Below are 14,846 nucleotides of genomic sequence, written 5' to 3'. Positions count from 1 at the left end.
TACAACTGATGTGTGAGTCGATTAATGTTTACATGTGAATAAAAGCCTAAATTCAATCTGTTCATCATATAAAGGAAGGGTTTCCGCGTTTACATGACCACGTGCGTTGTCGGCTTATGAAGCATAATCGGATGTTTTTAAATAAACACTGACAAAAAACTACAAGTTTTAGGGCTGGACAATAACATTGATATGAGTGATCACCCAGATTTAGATCTACCTATATTATAAAGCGTTCAGGCAAATTTGCTTTATGTAGGCCTATTTCCCCAGTGTCGAAATCAGGCACATGTCAGGAAACATGATTAATGGCTGCATTTCAATATCCATGCATCACTGGATCTTTGTTAAGTTGTAAGTAACACTATATATCGAGTCCAACCTTTAGTTTAAACAGAAAATTTGCTTTACTCGCGTTTTCGCAGTTTCCCCTATTAAAATCCAGTCACGCAGCAGCTCTTCTGCCACTCAGTCCGGATGAGGGGGGCGTTTTCCGGCGGGAAAGTGACGTCAATGCATAGGCTACTCTCAATATCTTAAGTAACCACGCCCCCGGTGATGCTGCGATTCATCTGGACACTTACAACTGATGGTCAGCTCATCCAGATGACCACTGAACTCTGGGGTCACCAACGTGCCATGACCATCTAAACAAGGGTAGAACATTAAGGTAGGCTATATTTGTTTACGTTTCTAGTAGCCTAACTGAAAAGTTTAGAAAAATAAATAGATTTTATGGACTGTCATTTAAAGTAAGTAGCCTACAGTTTCTGGAATGACACCTCTTGGGATTCTTTTCCAGCTTCCACGTATTTACTGGGTCCGAACAACCTCTTTGCATTGCTTTACTGATCTAATCTACTGATCTGGCCATTAAATCTCTTGAGAAGCATGAACTCAACTCATCACATCGAGGATCTTTTTCAGAAGAACTCCACCTGTAAGTATGATGCCAAAAACTTTAACTCGAGCGGCACAGAAGATCTTCCTCATCCTCCTCATCTTCCGCGCTTCACCACCGCGGCTCAGGTCCGAGTGACGCTCACGCTCATCCTGTGCGCGCTGTCTGCCAGCTGCAATCTCGCCGTGCTTTATTTAGCCAACCACAACCACAGAAAACGCTCCCACGTTCGGTTGATCATCACCCATCTGGCTGTGGCGGATTTACTGGTGACGTTCATCGTCATGCCGCTGGACGCGGTGTGGAATATAACGGTGCAGTGGCTCGCGGGGGACCTCGCGTGCCGGACGCTGATGTTCCTCAAACTCGTGGCCATGTACTCGTGCGCTTTCGTGACCGTGGTGATTAGTCTGGACCGACAGGCTGCCATTCTCAAACCTCTGTCTATCAACAAAGCGAAGAGGAGAAATAAAGTTATGCTGAGTGTCGCGTGGACCACGAGTGTCGTGTTATCCATACCACAGGTAAGTGCACGTGTACGGGGGAGAAATTTTGAGACAAGGTAAGAAGTAAGAATATTTTTTCCCTCTTTATATATATATATATATATATATATATATAACAAATAATTACAATTTAAATATATACAGTAGGCTACTACCAAAATTCAGCTTTTCCATAACAGGAATAAATTACATTTTAAAATATATTAAATTAGAGAACAGTTATTTCAAATAGAAACAAGAGGCTTATTTCAAAAACATTTAAAAAATCTTACCAATACTAAACTATTGAATGGTAATATATATATATATATATATATATATATATATATATATATATATATAACTATTCTCATATTTCAAAACAAAAAGTAACCTTGCAACAGAGTATCTGTAATATCTATGCCTGTGATATCTTCTTTGTGCAGGTGTTTGTTTTCCATGTTGTGGTGATTGATTCCCCCAGGCGGTTTATCCAGTGTACGACTTACGGCAGCTTTAGCTCACGTTGGCAGGAGACACTTTACAACATGTTTACCTTCACCTTCCTCTTCCTCGTACCACTCTTCATCATGATCTCATGCTACACCAGGATACTGTTTGAGATCTCCAAGAAAATGACTGAAGACAGCTGTAAGTTTTTTTTTTTTTAAAGGAAGATCGATTATTGAATCCAACAGTAGAGCTTCTTGATCAGTTTGCATGTGACATTACCCTGAGGTGCCTTTGCTTTAACTGTCAAGCTAACGCCTTGCTTTTGTTGTGATCTATGTCACATCCAGTGCTGTCCAACAAAGTGCAGCTGCGCAGGTCAAAAAACAACATCCCTAAGGCACGCATGCGCACACTGAAGATGACTGTGGTCATCGTCCTGTCATTCATGGTGTGTTGGACACCCTACTACATGCTGGGCCTATGGTACTGGTTCTGTCCCGCTGGCCTGGAGGAAACAGTGTCCCAGTCCCTCTCGCACATCCTTTTTATCTTTGGCCTATTAAATGCTATTTTGGACCCCCTCATCTACGGTCTCTTCACCATTCCACTGTGTAGAGGCATGAAGCACCGACAGCGTGAACATAACGTTGTAGCTGTTGAGCTGGAGAACACTAATAACTCTTTGATGACTTCCATCAGAACTTCCACCCCCTCTCTCACTTTAAAGAGACTGACAGTTCAGCAGACTTCTGGAGAAAAGCTAGAATGGGATGGAGAGTATGTGCACAGGATTGGAGATGATGGGCCGAAGAATAGTGTGGCTTTTGCAAATTATTCCACCTGTAGAGATTAAAGGCCAAAACATGAGTTGTCTATAATTATGTACAATAGCTTTGCATTTAATTACCATTAAAGCCTTTATGGCTTACAAATGATTTTAAAAAATAAGTTATTTACTGTTATTAGTACATTAATACTGGCTAATGAGGTTAAATTGATCAAAAGTGACAAAGACTTTTACATTGTTGCAAAAAAAAAAATTATATTTCGAATAAATGCTTATTCTTTTAAAGTTTATATTTATCAAAGAGAAAATTTAAGCAACACAACTTTTTTTCAACATTGATAATAATAAGAAATGTTTCTTGAGCAGCAAATCAGCATATAAGAATGATTTCTGAAGGATCATGTGACACTGAAGACTGGAGTAATGATGCTGAGAATCGGGAATCATCAATTATATTTTTATATAGAAAATAAATTGATATTTTAAATTGGAAAAATATTTCACTATATTACTGTTTTTATTGTAATCATGATCACATAAATACAGCTTTGGTGAGCAAAGAGTCTTCTTAAAAAAAAAAAAAAAAAAACCTTAATACTGTCATCTACTTTTTTATTTGTAGGGGTTCTCAAAGTCCTCTTTTTCACACTGTCCTTTGAAAGGCTCTTCATGCATTTCATGAACTAAGGCTTTACAGATATTTTAACACACATCACTTGCTTTTTTTTCCTGGCAGCCGAAAAAAGAGCAGAGATCTTTTTATGTGTAGGCCTACAGTGAAATTATAATAGTGATAACTATAAGGGTTGATATTGAGTATTCAGTGTTTTGTCATGTGGTCTAAAAGTTGAAATCACAATAAAATTAATTGGAAATTAATGGCTTGAGGTGTTTTGCACAGATCATTAAATTAATGCAACTCAATGTGGTTATGGGTTGAGACTCAGATCATGTTAAGTTCCATAACCTCATAAAACCATGTTACAGCCTCTCAACTGCCCATGGCCAGTCCAATTAAAGTTGAACAAGTAAAAATGTGACTAAAAAATCTGAATAAACAAAATGACATGAATAACTTTTTCAATTAGTGGTTTTTAATAAGCCCGAGAAAGAAAGAAAAAAACACTAGCTACACTGATACATATTGAGGCTCAAGTTCAATTAAATTGATGTTCAGTACAAATGGCACTAATTGTGAAAAGATTTGCTTGCCGGAAAAGACTTAAGTGGAGCAAAGCTGAAAACCAGTGCTTATGGCCTGTCATATGAAATGAATAAGAACAATACAACCAGGAAATTGGTGTTGACATTCAGTATAATGTGTGGGAGATTTCATTAGCTGTAATGCTATGTACATTTTCTTCAGAACAGGCCATGCGATTGTGCAGAACAGTCAGTTTGCTATGGACTCTACTCAAGCATATATAAACACATATATATTAAGGCATGTGCAGATATAAACACATTTGCATGATGTAGCAGAGCTTCTTGTGAGAACTGACATGTACCCTCCTCACAACCCCGACCTGAAATGAACTTTCATTACAGAAGTTTGTCAAATTAACTGAATTCGATATTTTAAAAAAAAAGGGAAAAAAGAAGATGACATCAAAAGTTAAAATTTTCTCTGGCTGATGGCATCAACATCACCAAAGATGAATGAATGCATACATGTTTTTTATCCACATAAATACATAAGAAAATGCACTCTTTGTCTGTCAGCATGTGGTGTCTGGTTCTCTTCTTATTGTGTGACGTTTCATTTAATAGCACGCTTCAGTAACTGCTCCCACTGGAAAGCCAAATTTCTGTTCCTCTCTTTCCAAGAGGCAGCTCTACACACACAAAGACATTACACATATAAAGTATAGTCTGTATTTTAGGTTAGAGGCCAAAGTTATTTTGATTAGAGATCACGAGACCACATGATTTTTTTTTTTTTAATACACTGCAATATTCCATAAAAAAATTATAATAACTGTCCATTTTGATTTCATGGTGACTTTAAGGCCCATTCACACTAAAGGCCCTATTTTAACGATCTGAAACGCAAGTAACTTTGTGGGCGGGTCTTGGGCGCTGTTGCTATTATACCGGCGGGATAAATTAAATGGGTTGGTCTGAAGTAGCTTCATTATTCATAGGTGTGGTTTGGGCGTAACGTGAAATAAACCAATCAGAGCGTCATCTCACATTCCCTTTAAGAGCAGGCGAGCTTGTTCCATGGCGGTTTGCTATTATAACAGCGGATTTGCCAGACGCGCCAGGAGCGGTTCACAGCCGAGGAGACCGACGTTCTCGTCAGGGCCGTAAAACACAGAGAGGTGACATTGGGGATGGGAGAACCCCACCCAAATTAGCTTCGGTTAAACAGGCGTATGATAATTTGGGTAAATGTGTAAGCTAGATTTATGCCTATTTTTTCACATCTTCATGGACACAACAATGATTTCCCTTGTGTGTTAATATTTTTCCTTGTAATAATGTATGATTTGCAAAAATGAAAACTGCTGCTTCTGTGTAGATGAGAGAAGCAAAGTGTATGCGCGTTGTGCACACGCTACATTGATTATGGCCAAGCATGCGCCCTTAAAATAGCATATGAATATCATGCGCAACGCGCCACTGACTTTAGACTAGGTTTTTCCTGGTCAGTGGCGGAATTGTTTTCTAAACCTGCAAAACAGCATCAGGGAACGTTTGCGCCGGAACACGCCTCCTCTTTTCGCTGAACCGCCCCCGGGAGCGCAAATGCATTTCCTAGTTTACCGACGTGCGTCTGTGGAGGGAAAAGTCCGCTGTGCGCGGGTGCAAAATAGGAATGATACATGCGTCGGTGTACAAAGTCAATTGCGCTGGGTGCAAGATAGGGCCCTAAGAATGATTACTAGAACAATGAACATCACGTTTAAAAAAAAACTTTTTAACTCTAAAGGAATAGTCTATACCACAACTGTAACAATAACTACACAGAGGAATGATATTGTAGGAATCACTTTTTTTAAATGATAAATGATTAAAAAAAACATTGACAGCCAAAATCATTCCTATTTTAAAGCACATGCTGACACAATATGACCATAAGTGAAGCACGCCATTGGTGTAGATGCTAATAGAATTATCATAATCATTTTTGCTCTTGGTTTGTTGTCTTGTCTTGTATTTGCATGATCTGTTACTATACCATAGTAGTAATTTTGTATAATAATTGTACATTTGATGAACAGATTGCAGTGCAGTCTCACATTGGCAACAGTGTTCATACCTTCATGTGGTGAAAAGGTTCTAAGAGAACATTTCTTTCAGTTGCGTACACATAAATTTGTTCTTAGATCAGTTATGTAATACTGAACAACAGTTCACAAACCTTTCCTGAAAGTAAAGGTTGCAGGCCTCCTCCAAACCTGAAAGGGTGGCTCTGGTCTCTTTTTCAGTTACATCTGGCCTTGTGACACGGTACAGATCCATCAATGAACATTCTGAAAAGCTGAAGATGAAGAGAGAGCTCTCATCCTCTCCCCTTTCGGTCACCTTCACTAAAGGTGTATTTCTGTCACCTAAAAAACACAAATCAGATGGTGTGTCACCAGGAACACAATCCTGTAATTGACACTGAATAAATAACAGTATGTGACACCTTCGACACATTGCATCACAACTTAAACAGTATAAGACGGCATTCACACAGAACACGTTTTTGTGTTGAAACGTGAGATGCAGGGCAATGGAATAAAAAAAGCAAGGTCTAGAGACGCAGGTTTTTTTTTATGTATTGGATAATCCACTGCTAGCTGTGCATTAAGGAGTAATTGACGATGGGCCGTTGAATTATTAGAGAAATGATGCACACGTTACACCAGAGGTATGCATTATTTTTCAATAATTCAACGGCCCGGAGTCAATTACTCCACTTATCCTACGATTACATTGTTCAGATGATGTATTTCAAGACATTTGTCAGGTTTTTGTTCTTAAAACGCTCGTGTGCAGGACTAATTTCTTACGCATGTAATCCCAAGCCTCCAAAACGTCATTTTAGAGCTACAACAGAGGCTTGAGCCATTGATAGCAGCAGTCTAATGCAGTTATATATATAGAGAGAGAGAGAGAGAGAGAGAGAGAAAGAGGTTTTTTTAAACTTCTTTTTTTAAACACGTGACCTTTGCATTTTTAGAATGCTGTGTCACACGTGAGACACTGCAAAAGACCCAAGACGCAAGTAACACAGTCAAACACGTTCGTCAATTTAAAACAACAATGGAAAAGCAGTGCAGTGGAATGCAAGTGTCAATCAAATAATTTTCAGTTTACCTGTAATATACATATTTTGTTGGACTGGCTCGAGCACATACACAGGTTCTCTGAGTGAGCCGAGCACATGAGTGTGAGGCAGGTTTAAGATGAACATTGGTGTGCCATCCTCCATTTTCCATATAGATACTTGCCCATTTCTCTGCATCAACAAAACCTGTAAACAACTTCAGGAATTACAATATAGTCACTCAGAGCAATTTTTTTTTTTTTTTAAACAAGCGATCTGAAATCATTTAATCCAGAATCTAACATGTGTAGATAGCATTATGGACTTCCCTATTCTCATAAAATTAGAGTGATAACTTTAGATAACTTTATAGTTATCGTTATCGAACGAGCTTAACACAGAATTATGCTGCTGCTAAGTTGTACTATACCAGACACTTCAGGAAGGGCACAGGTACAGCAACAGAGACAGAACTGCTGGGGTCTGTGGGTCTGATGGGAGATAGGCATTGTATTTATTTATACACCACGTTCAGTATTTCTAAACCCTTTATAATAACTGTGGGTGTTTAGTACCTCTCAATAAGTGGAACAGTGCATGTGTCTCCTCCTTTGCTCGCTGTCATACTGTAGCACTCCCCACTTCTGCAGGTGAGCACTAACTGGAGTGTGGGTAAAACTGGACCCTGGGTAACCGGTAGTTGACTCTGCAAAAGGAGCTTCATCCTGCAAATGGGGCTGTCTCCTGGGATCACAATGTTGGCATATGGACACCCTGCACCACCAGAAGACAATCAGGGGTAAGATTCTTTCTCTCAGTATGATATCAGTATTGTGCAATTATATCATTTTATCATTGATGACCACGCAGTTTCTATCATAAACAATATCTGAAATGACTAGACACTGAGGGAAACTTACCAAATCGTCTGTCCCATATAGTAACCAGCTGACCATCAAGCCCTAGAACAATGAACCGTGTGCAGGCACTGACAGCAGAGCAAAGGATTTCCTGAGAATTGGGCCACAAAGCATCCGGTCTGGGTTCACTGTCTGATTCAGGAACAAATTCAAATATCATTTACAAACATGATCAAATGTGTCCATGTAATATGAATATACTGTATTTTCTTTCTAATCCATGCATTATAAATGTATGAGTTAGAGGCTGGAGTACCTTTCTCTTTCTTCAACAGATACTGTAAGAGATTATGACTGCCACTCCACCACAGGCACATGGAAATGGGAATATCTTCAAAGATAATCCGAAGAAATATCATAAATGCACATTCTGAGAGAAGGCTTATATCTACTGAAAAACGTAGACGTGAAATAATCTCTTGAGTCCATAACTCACCTCTAGCTGCCTTCGTTTCCCCAGGCGTTGAATAAAACCCCTCACGCAGTAAGAAGTGACAAGTGCATTTGCTTTAATGAAAAAAGACTGACAAGCTGTAACAAATTTTTTAATGTGAAAAATTACCTTGACACCTTCTTGACAACTTTCATAATCTCTAGAGGTTCTAAAGTGACTCACCAACACAGTTTGCCAAATGTTTCTCATTCCACGTGGTCAATACTGTCCTTTCCTATATGCAACTGTTTCACTTATTCCTTCGTTTTACTTTAACCATGCCCACAAATTAACTAACTTAAAACGAGTGAATGAATTAGTACAACGATAGACCTATCGTGATGATGATAGACCTAAAACAGTGCATGATAACCTTCTAGTAATGACTGAAGACATTGTAAGCTTTTGGGGTTTCTGTACGTTTCTGAAAGGTTTCGGATAGTAATCTTCACTCTAGAATACTGATCCAAAAAATTAGTAATTCCTTCTGACGTATGAAGTAACACTTGAGTCTTTACTATCCAAAACCTAAACAAAAACATTAAAAGCTAACAATGACTTCAGTCAATATTAGGGAGTTATCATGCTTTTCGCTTTAGAATGCTGATCCAAACAATTAGCAATTTCTTCCTTGATTTGGTAATACTTGAGTCATTACCAGTGGGTTACCATGATCTTCAGGCTCATTTTTCACATTAATAATGAACCTGTATATGAATAAGTAGTTATTAGTAATTCTCTGGGAGGTATGAAAAAATAGCAGTTATTGATTATCTAATAGTGAACTACCACACTCAACTGAACACTATTACTAATTCGTTAATCCGAGTTTCTTGTTCGTTAATAACTAGAATGTTAATAGCGTGTTACTCATTAGTTCCTGTGTAGTTATTTAATGATACAAATGTATTCTAAAGTGTTACTGAATAAATTAATCAAACATGTCCACGATTTAACTAAAACAAGGGAATAAATTAATCAAACATGTCCACGATTTAACTAAAACAAGGGAATAAATTAATCAAACATGTCCACAAATTAACTAAAACAAGGTAATGAATTAATAAAAATGAGGCCACAAATTGTGGGAACGAATTCTTAATATGCAGCTGCGATATCAATTTTATTTTTCATGTGCAGCAATAAGGAATTTATCTTCATCTTTGTTTGTCTTTTTGACAAACATTTTGTTGATCTGCATAACTCTCACTGTATGGAAAAGAGCTCATTTCACATTCTGGAAAAAGAAACAATATCTCTTTGGAACAACATTTTATTACTAATAATATTGATTATAACCTTATTAGTTCACAGTGCATTAACTAATGTTATCAAAAATACAATATTTGATTTTAATAATGTATTAGTAAATTTTGAAATTATCATCAACTAAGATTAATAAATGCTGTAGTATTTTATGTCTTAGTTCATGTTAACTAAAATAGTTAACTAATGTTAACTAATGAATTTTTCTTGTAAATCGTTAGCACATCTTTTTATTAAAGATTTTAAATGGGGTGAAATATCACTTTGAGATATATTCTTAGAGCTATTGCCGACACTCTCTACTGGTTTGAATCAATTGCCCCTGAACAAGATTTGTAGTGAGGGTTTGAGTTGGCCATGCAGATACATACTTTTCAGCATAAATGTACTAAATATGCTCACATTTATGCATTTATGACATAAAACATTATTTTCACTCAATTCAAGTCCACTTTTATTTCATAAACAATTTAAATACAAAAATGTTTGAACAACAAGTCTATAAACCTATAGCAAATTTCTCGAGTAAAATATTTTGGATGAAAGTGTGTGTTTGTTTGTGAATCTTTTTTTTTTATATATATATATATATAAAAGCTGCTATACATATAAGTGTGGCTAAAGTGTCAAAATACAGTACTTTCTGGGGTGACTCTAGTATATATCTCCTAAATCAAGTAAAATGTGGCTTTAAAAAACTCTTTAATCAAGCCTACCTGGGACCTTCTGCTTTCTGCTGTGGTGGTCTCATAGAGCTGGAGCTGAGATACTTCATGAACATTTTCCTAAACGCCGCATCCTGGTTTTCCCATTGATGACTACTAATGAGGTGGTTTTGGCCTGAGCCTATTATAGTGCCTTCCTCTGTCTTCTGCAGGACCTCGGATGGACTTTTTAGAGAGGTTCCTTAAAGACATGAACACTTCGTGAAAGAAATACATCTAAAAGACCTCTAAAAGAAACGTATTTGCACTGAATACCTGCAGGGATTTCTGGAGGTTTGATCTTCATGAGTAAGACTATTGGAGACCATTTGGCTTCTGTGGCCAGAGAAGAGTGTGTAGCCTACAGAAGAGACAGGGCAGAAAATGATCAGCTCATTGGAGCATTTTTGAATCGACATCAACAAATGACCAACAAATTTCGTTTTTTAAAATGTAAATACAGTAAACAAGAATAGATGGTTTTCCAGGTAACTTTCCAATGACTATAACAGTTACCTGTTTTGCTTCCAGCTCTTTGAGCCACACATCTCGTGGGAAGCGAAAGACATCCAACCAAACAGAACCACTGGCTTCAATGACATTGACAATATAACAATGGCATTATTAAATCACTGTTTTCAGTTTTATGTTATATACCCATATATTTCAATACAAAACTTACACATCATGACTGCAGCTCCAAAGTCCCCTCTTATAGACATTTCAAATTTTGCACAGATGTTTCTTTGGTTTATATCTTCCTGTGAGAAATATAGCACAATGTAAAGCCTTTTAAAACCAGCAGCAAACATCCAAACAAGCTCTTAAAACACTCTTATGAACTCACAGTTTCATTGATGATTTTTATTAAATAAATATTCTCCGTGTGATGCACAAAAAGCCGCGCAATACCTTATGAGACAGAGAATGATTATGTATAAATAAATACAGAAAATATAAAGTGAAGAGGTTTAAATGGAAATTGTCTAAAAATATTCCCCACTCTCAGGAAATTACCCATGTCATCCACTGTGCATAAGAGGTGTGTGAGGTTTCCCAGAGAGGCACAAGAGATGCTGGTAAGCTCCACTCTTTCATTCTTCCACGTTGTTACACATGTGAGAGTGGATGAACTGATGACTGACAGACCATGAGCGTGACCCAGAAACAGGTAAAGTCCATCCTCAGAGCACACAATACAATTAGTTCTGGCTGGAAGCTAAGAAAAAAAAAAAAAAAAAAAGGGGTGTGTAAGATGAGCATTTTGGACAAATGCACCCAAAGCACATGTGCAAATGAATATGATGGGGCTGTATAATTGTACTGTACATGTAAAACAGTACCTTCATTTCTTTAGTGGCATTCAGCACAGGAATTTGTCTTGCTGCTTGTGCATCCTTGTCGATATTCTCCTGCTCTGATATAACTTCCCATGCACTGTCAAGAAGGTTATTTAACAGCTTATCGATCATTCTCGCAGGCTCAGGCCGATTTTTATCAGGCCGACGCAGATCTGTGAAATAAGTCACAGCATCATCATCATCTTCACAGCTGCTGTAGTCTGACGGCTCTGGGATCTCCAAACCTGGTGTGACGTTCACAGCCATGTTGTGCTATTTCTGGAGTAAAAAAAAAAAAAAAATTTTTTTTTTTAAACTGAAATCCCCCTTTGTCGTTACATTTATACACACACATTGTTGAATCACATTTACATATAAACATACCTAAAAAAAAAAAAAACAACAGTAATGTAATATCTTCAGAGAGAGAGAGAGAGAGAGAGAGAGAGAGAGAGAGAGAGAGAGAGAGAGAGAGAGAGAGAGAGAGAGAGAGAGAGAGAGAGAGAGAGAGAGAAAAGTACCATGGTGTTTTTTTTTTTTTACGTGGCACTACTGTATCATTATGTTTTTGGCCATGTAAGTTACCATAATAATACTTACCATGGTATTCTTGGAATTAACGTTACCAGGAGTAACGTTACCAAGTAGCCTAAACAACAATGGTATACGATAATCAAACAGTATATACCATGACACCTCCATAATAGTATATATTACTACTGCAACAGTAAATTACCAGGACAATAATGAGTTCTAGCAGCAAGTACGTTAACTGTTACATTTTATTGCTTGCTAGTTTGCTATTTCACATAGCCTAATGTTTGTCGGACCCCTTGATCAGACCTCCATAAAAAAGGCAATAAAAAGTTTGATTTGGGTTGTGGTCAACAAGATACTTTTGTGAATACTCAATTTATAATCACACTGTAACACAACTATGATCTAAATGAAAAATAATATAATTATTAACACAACCGCTCACCGCTGACGAGCTTGTAGAGCTCTTCCGGATTGTTAGGTTGTCATGACAACACTGAGTGGAGCGGCGCGTGCGAGTAGGGTATAAACCATAGACTGTGGTATAAACGGAGGTCGGAGCCAGCTGCAAATGGGTGGGTTAGCAGCAAGTAGGTGGAGCTTTAGCCGCAAGTGGGCTGTACAAACTTCCAGAGGATTTTGATTGGTTTATTTAGAATCACCTGTGTTGTAGTAGCTATTGGTTTATGCTCCACAGTTGGTGGCGATAATGTGTAAGTTTTGTTGCGATCCATCAGAAAACAAAGAAGAAAACCGCTTCCACATGTCAGCTGAGATGAAGGGGTAAGCTTGTTGTACAGTTTTTAGTTTTGTGAAAAAGCATTATACGTTCTGAAAAATACCATTTCATAATGGCGTTTGTACACTGTTTTTAGTCTTGATGTATTAAAAAAAGAATAAGGGTAAAGTGTATCCAAATACATTTCTGTAGTTTTTTTAGTAGCACACAAATTACAAAATTTGTAACTTGCATGACAAGATCTTTTCTGCATTCCATTTCTACAATTTGCTCTCCAGATTATGGATTCTGAAGACCATAATAAGGTATTGCGGCAGTGTCATTTTTGTACGTTTTAGGACTGCATTGATTTTCAAATTGTAAATGTCTTAAACGTTTTGTAAATGGATTTGATATTAGAATACAACTCCTAACTTAATTGTATGCATGCAATGCATGCAATTCTTTTAAAACTTGTTTTCATTGTAGTTATGCTTTTTTCTGCCTAACCAATGTAATGTAATGTAATTGAAACATTTGTTTTAATATCATAATTATTTTATAAAATGTATTACTCATAACAATCAGTGAAATAAATGTGAAACGCATATTATTGTGCTTCTTATGGCTAGAAAGTAAATATTGACATTTAAAAAATAAAACGCATAACAAGAACATCATTGATAATGTTAAATGTCATGTTCTTTTTTTTATCACCTCAGGTGTTGCATGCTGGAAAAATAAGTCGTCTCACTACAAACAGCTCTTCTGGAGGATGTACTCAATCTCCTCTTGTTTGGAGTGTGGGTTTGAGTACAGATGCACACCTGGTACGTTTTGTGTAAATGGGTGATGAATAAACTAGTTGTTAGTCTAAAGCAGGGGTGTCAAACTCAGTTCCGGGAGGGCCACAGCCCTGCAAAGTTTAGCTTCAACCGTAATTAAACACACCTGATCAGCTAATCTAGTCCCTCAGGCTTATTTGAAAACTGCAGGTGTGTGTGTGTGTGTGTGTTGAAGCAGGGTTGGAACAAAACTCTGTAGGGCTGTGGGCCTGGCCCTCCAGGAACTGAGTTTGACACCTGTGGTCTTAAGTCTAAATCTAATTTATTTATGTCATCCCTTGGAGTTTAAAAGTTCTGGACACCATTCACTTGCATGGCATGGACCTACAGAGCTGAGAAATTATTCTTAATGTTTGTAAATGTTCAATGTCAACTATAAACCCTAGTTCTTATTGTGCTTCTTGTGTATCCACCAGGTTATGCTGGGAAGGGAAAGCGAGGCGAGCTCCAGGGCATTTATTCAGAAACTTTCCACCCTGGATTTTGCAGTTTTCACTGCATGCAGATCAGTTCTAATGAGCTGATATATAGTGTCCTTACAAATAACAAAAAAAGACTAAAAATAATAAAATAAAATAAAATAAACACTTTTGCAATCAATTCTGACTGACTTGTACATGATTTTATTCATTGAAAAAAATAATTTATCCACCCTGAGATTTAAATGTAATATATGTGTAACACATTCAGAAGAACATTAGTCTGCTATTTAAATCATAGTAAAGATGGATGGTAACTTTGTTTTGTTTTTTACATTAGCCAAATGTTTTTCATGTATTTACACATTCACTTCACTGAGTCCAATTGCATCACATTTTAATGTTCATTTACTTGATACTTGTAGAATTGTAGAATATATATCTAATATTCAGAAATATGCTTGAATAAGGCCTACAGCCTGATGAATGTAAAACTTTAAGTATGGTAAAAGGTGTGAAGACGTGACTTCATCATTGACAGTGAGTGGTATTGGACACACACAATAATAACAAAGCTGTAAGAAATCAGACCATGTTAAGGAACATAATATTTGATCGTTTATTTTCATTATTGTCGCTACTTCCTGCCATATTCATTCACAGCCTTCCTCGGCAATGACAGCTTGGGGATTTCCGCATAAGCTCCTCCCACTTGCGGCGTAAACTCCTCCTACTTGCACATTTGTGAAATCCCTCCTACTTGCGGCATAAGCTCCT

The 14,846-nt window shown here is 37.3% G+C and overlaps 2 protein-coding genes and 1 long non-coding RNA gene across 3 annotated transcripts; 2 read left to right on the top strand and 1 right to left on the bottom strand.

The window, feature by feature from the left end:
* Window positions 1-891: 891 nt before the first annotated feature.
* Window positions 892-2,692, top strand: gnrhr2 (gonadotropin releasing hormone receptor 2; the record flags this gene model as incomplete). Its single annotated transcript, XM_084404329.1, has 3 exons — window positions 892-1,425; window positions 1,833-2,037; window positions 2,187-2,692. 3 exons carry the CDS (start codon window positions 892-894, stop codon window positions 2,690-2,692), a joined length of 1,245 nt encoding a protein of 414 aa, XP_084260455.1.
* Window positions 2,693-3,707: 1,015 nt separating this feature from the next.
* On the bottom strand, window positions 3,708-11,879 carry wdr93 (WD repeat domain 93). Its single transcript, XM_084403347.1, is given in 16 exon segments — window positions 3,708-4,461; window positions 5,994-6,183; window positions 6,938-7,094; window positions 7,318-7,378; window positions 7,463-7,661; window positions 7,808-7,939; window positions 8,064-8,138; window positions 8,244-8,314; window positions 10,223-10,412; window positions 10,487-10,571; window positions 10,727-10,823; window positions 10,825-10,859; window positions 10,861-10,971; window positions 11,058-11,122; window positions 11,228-11,429; window positions 11,554-11,879. Coding segments are annotated over 16 exon segments (2,010 nt in total). The 5' UTR covers window positions 11,818-11,879; the 3' UTR covers window positions 3,708-4,385.
* A 772-nt stretch (window positions 11,880-12,651) lies between these two features.
* Window positions 12,652-13,676, top strand: LOC311286904. The gene is made up of 3 exons (XR_014626672.1): window positions 12,652-12,870; window positions 13,105-13,131; window positions 13,528-13,676. It is a non-coding gene; the product is annotated as an uncharacterized lncRNA (long non-coding RNA).
* The last annotated feature ends 1,170 nt before the right edge of the window (window positions 13,677-14,846 follow it).

The sequence above is a fragment of the Rutilus rutilus genome, assembly GCF_951802725.1.
Source record: "Rutilus rutilus genome assembly, chromosome: 3".
Lineage (NCBI taxonomy): Eukaryota > Metazoa > Chordata > Actinopteri > Cypriniformes > Leuciscidae > Rutilus > Rutilus rutilus.
This window is presented reverse-complemented; position numbering and strand designations above follow the sequence as displayed.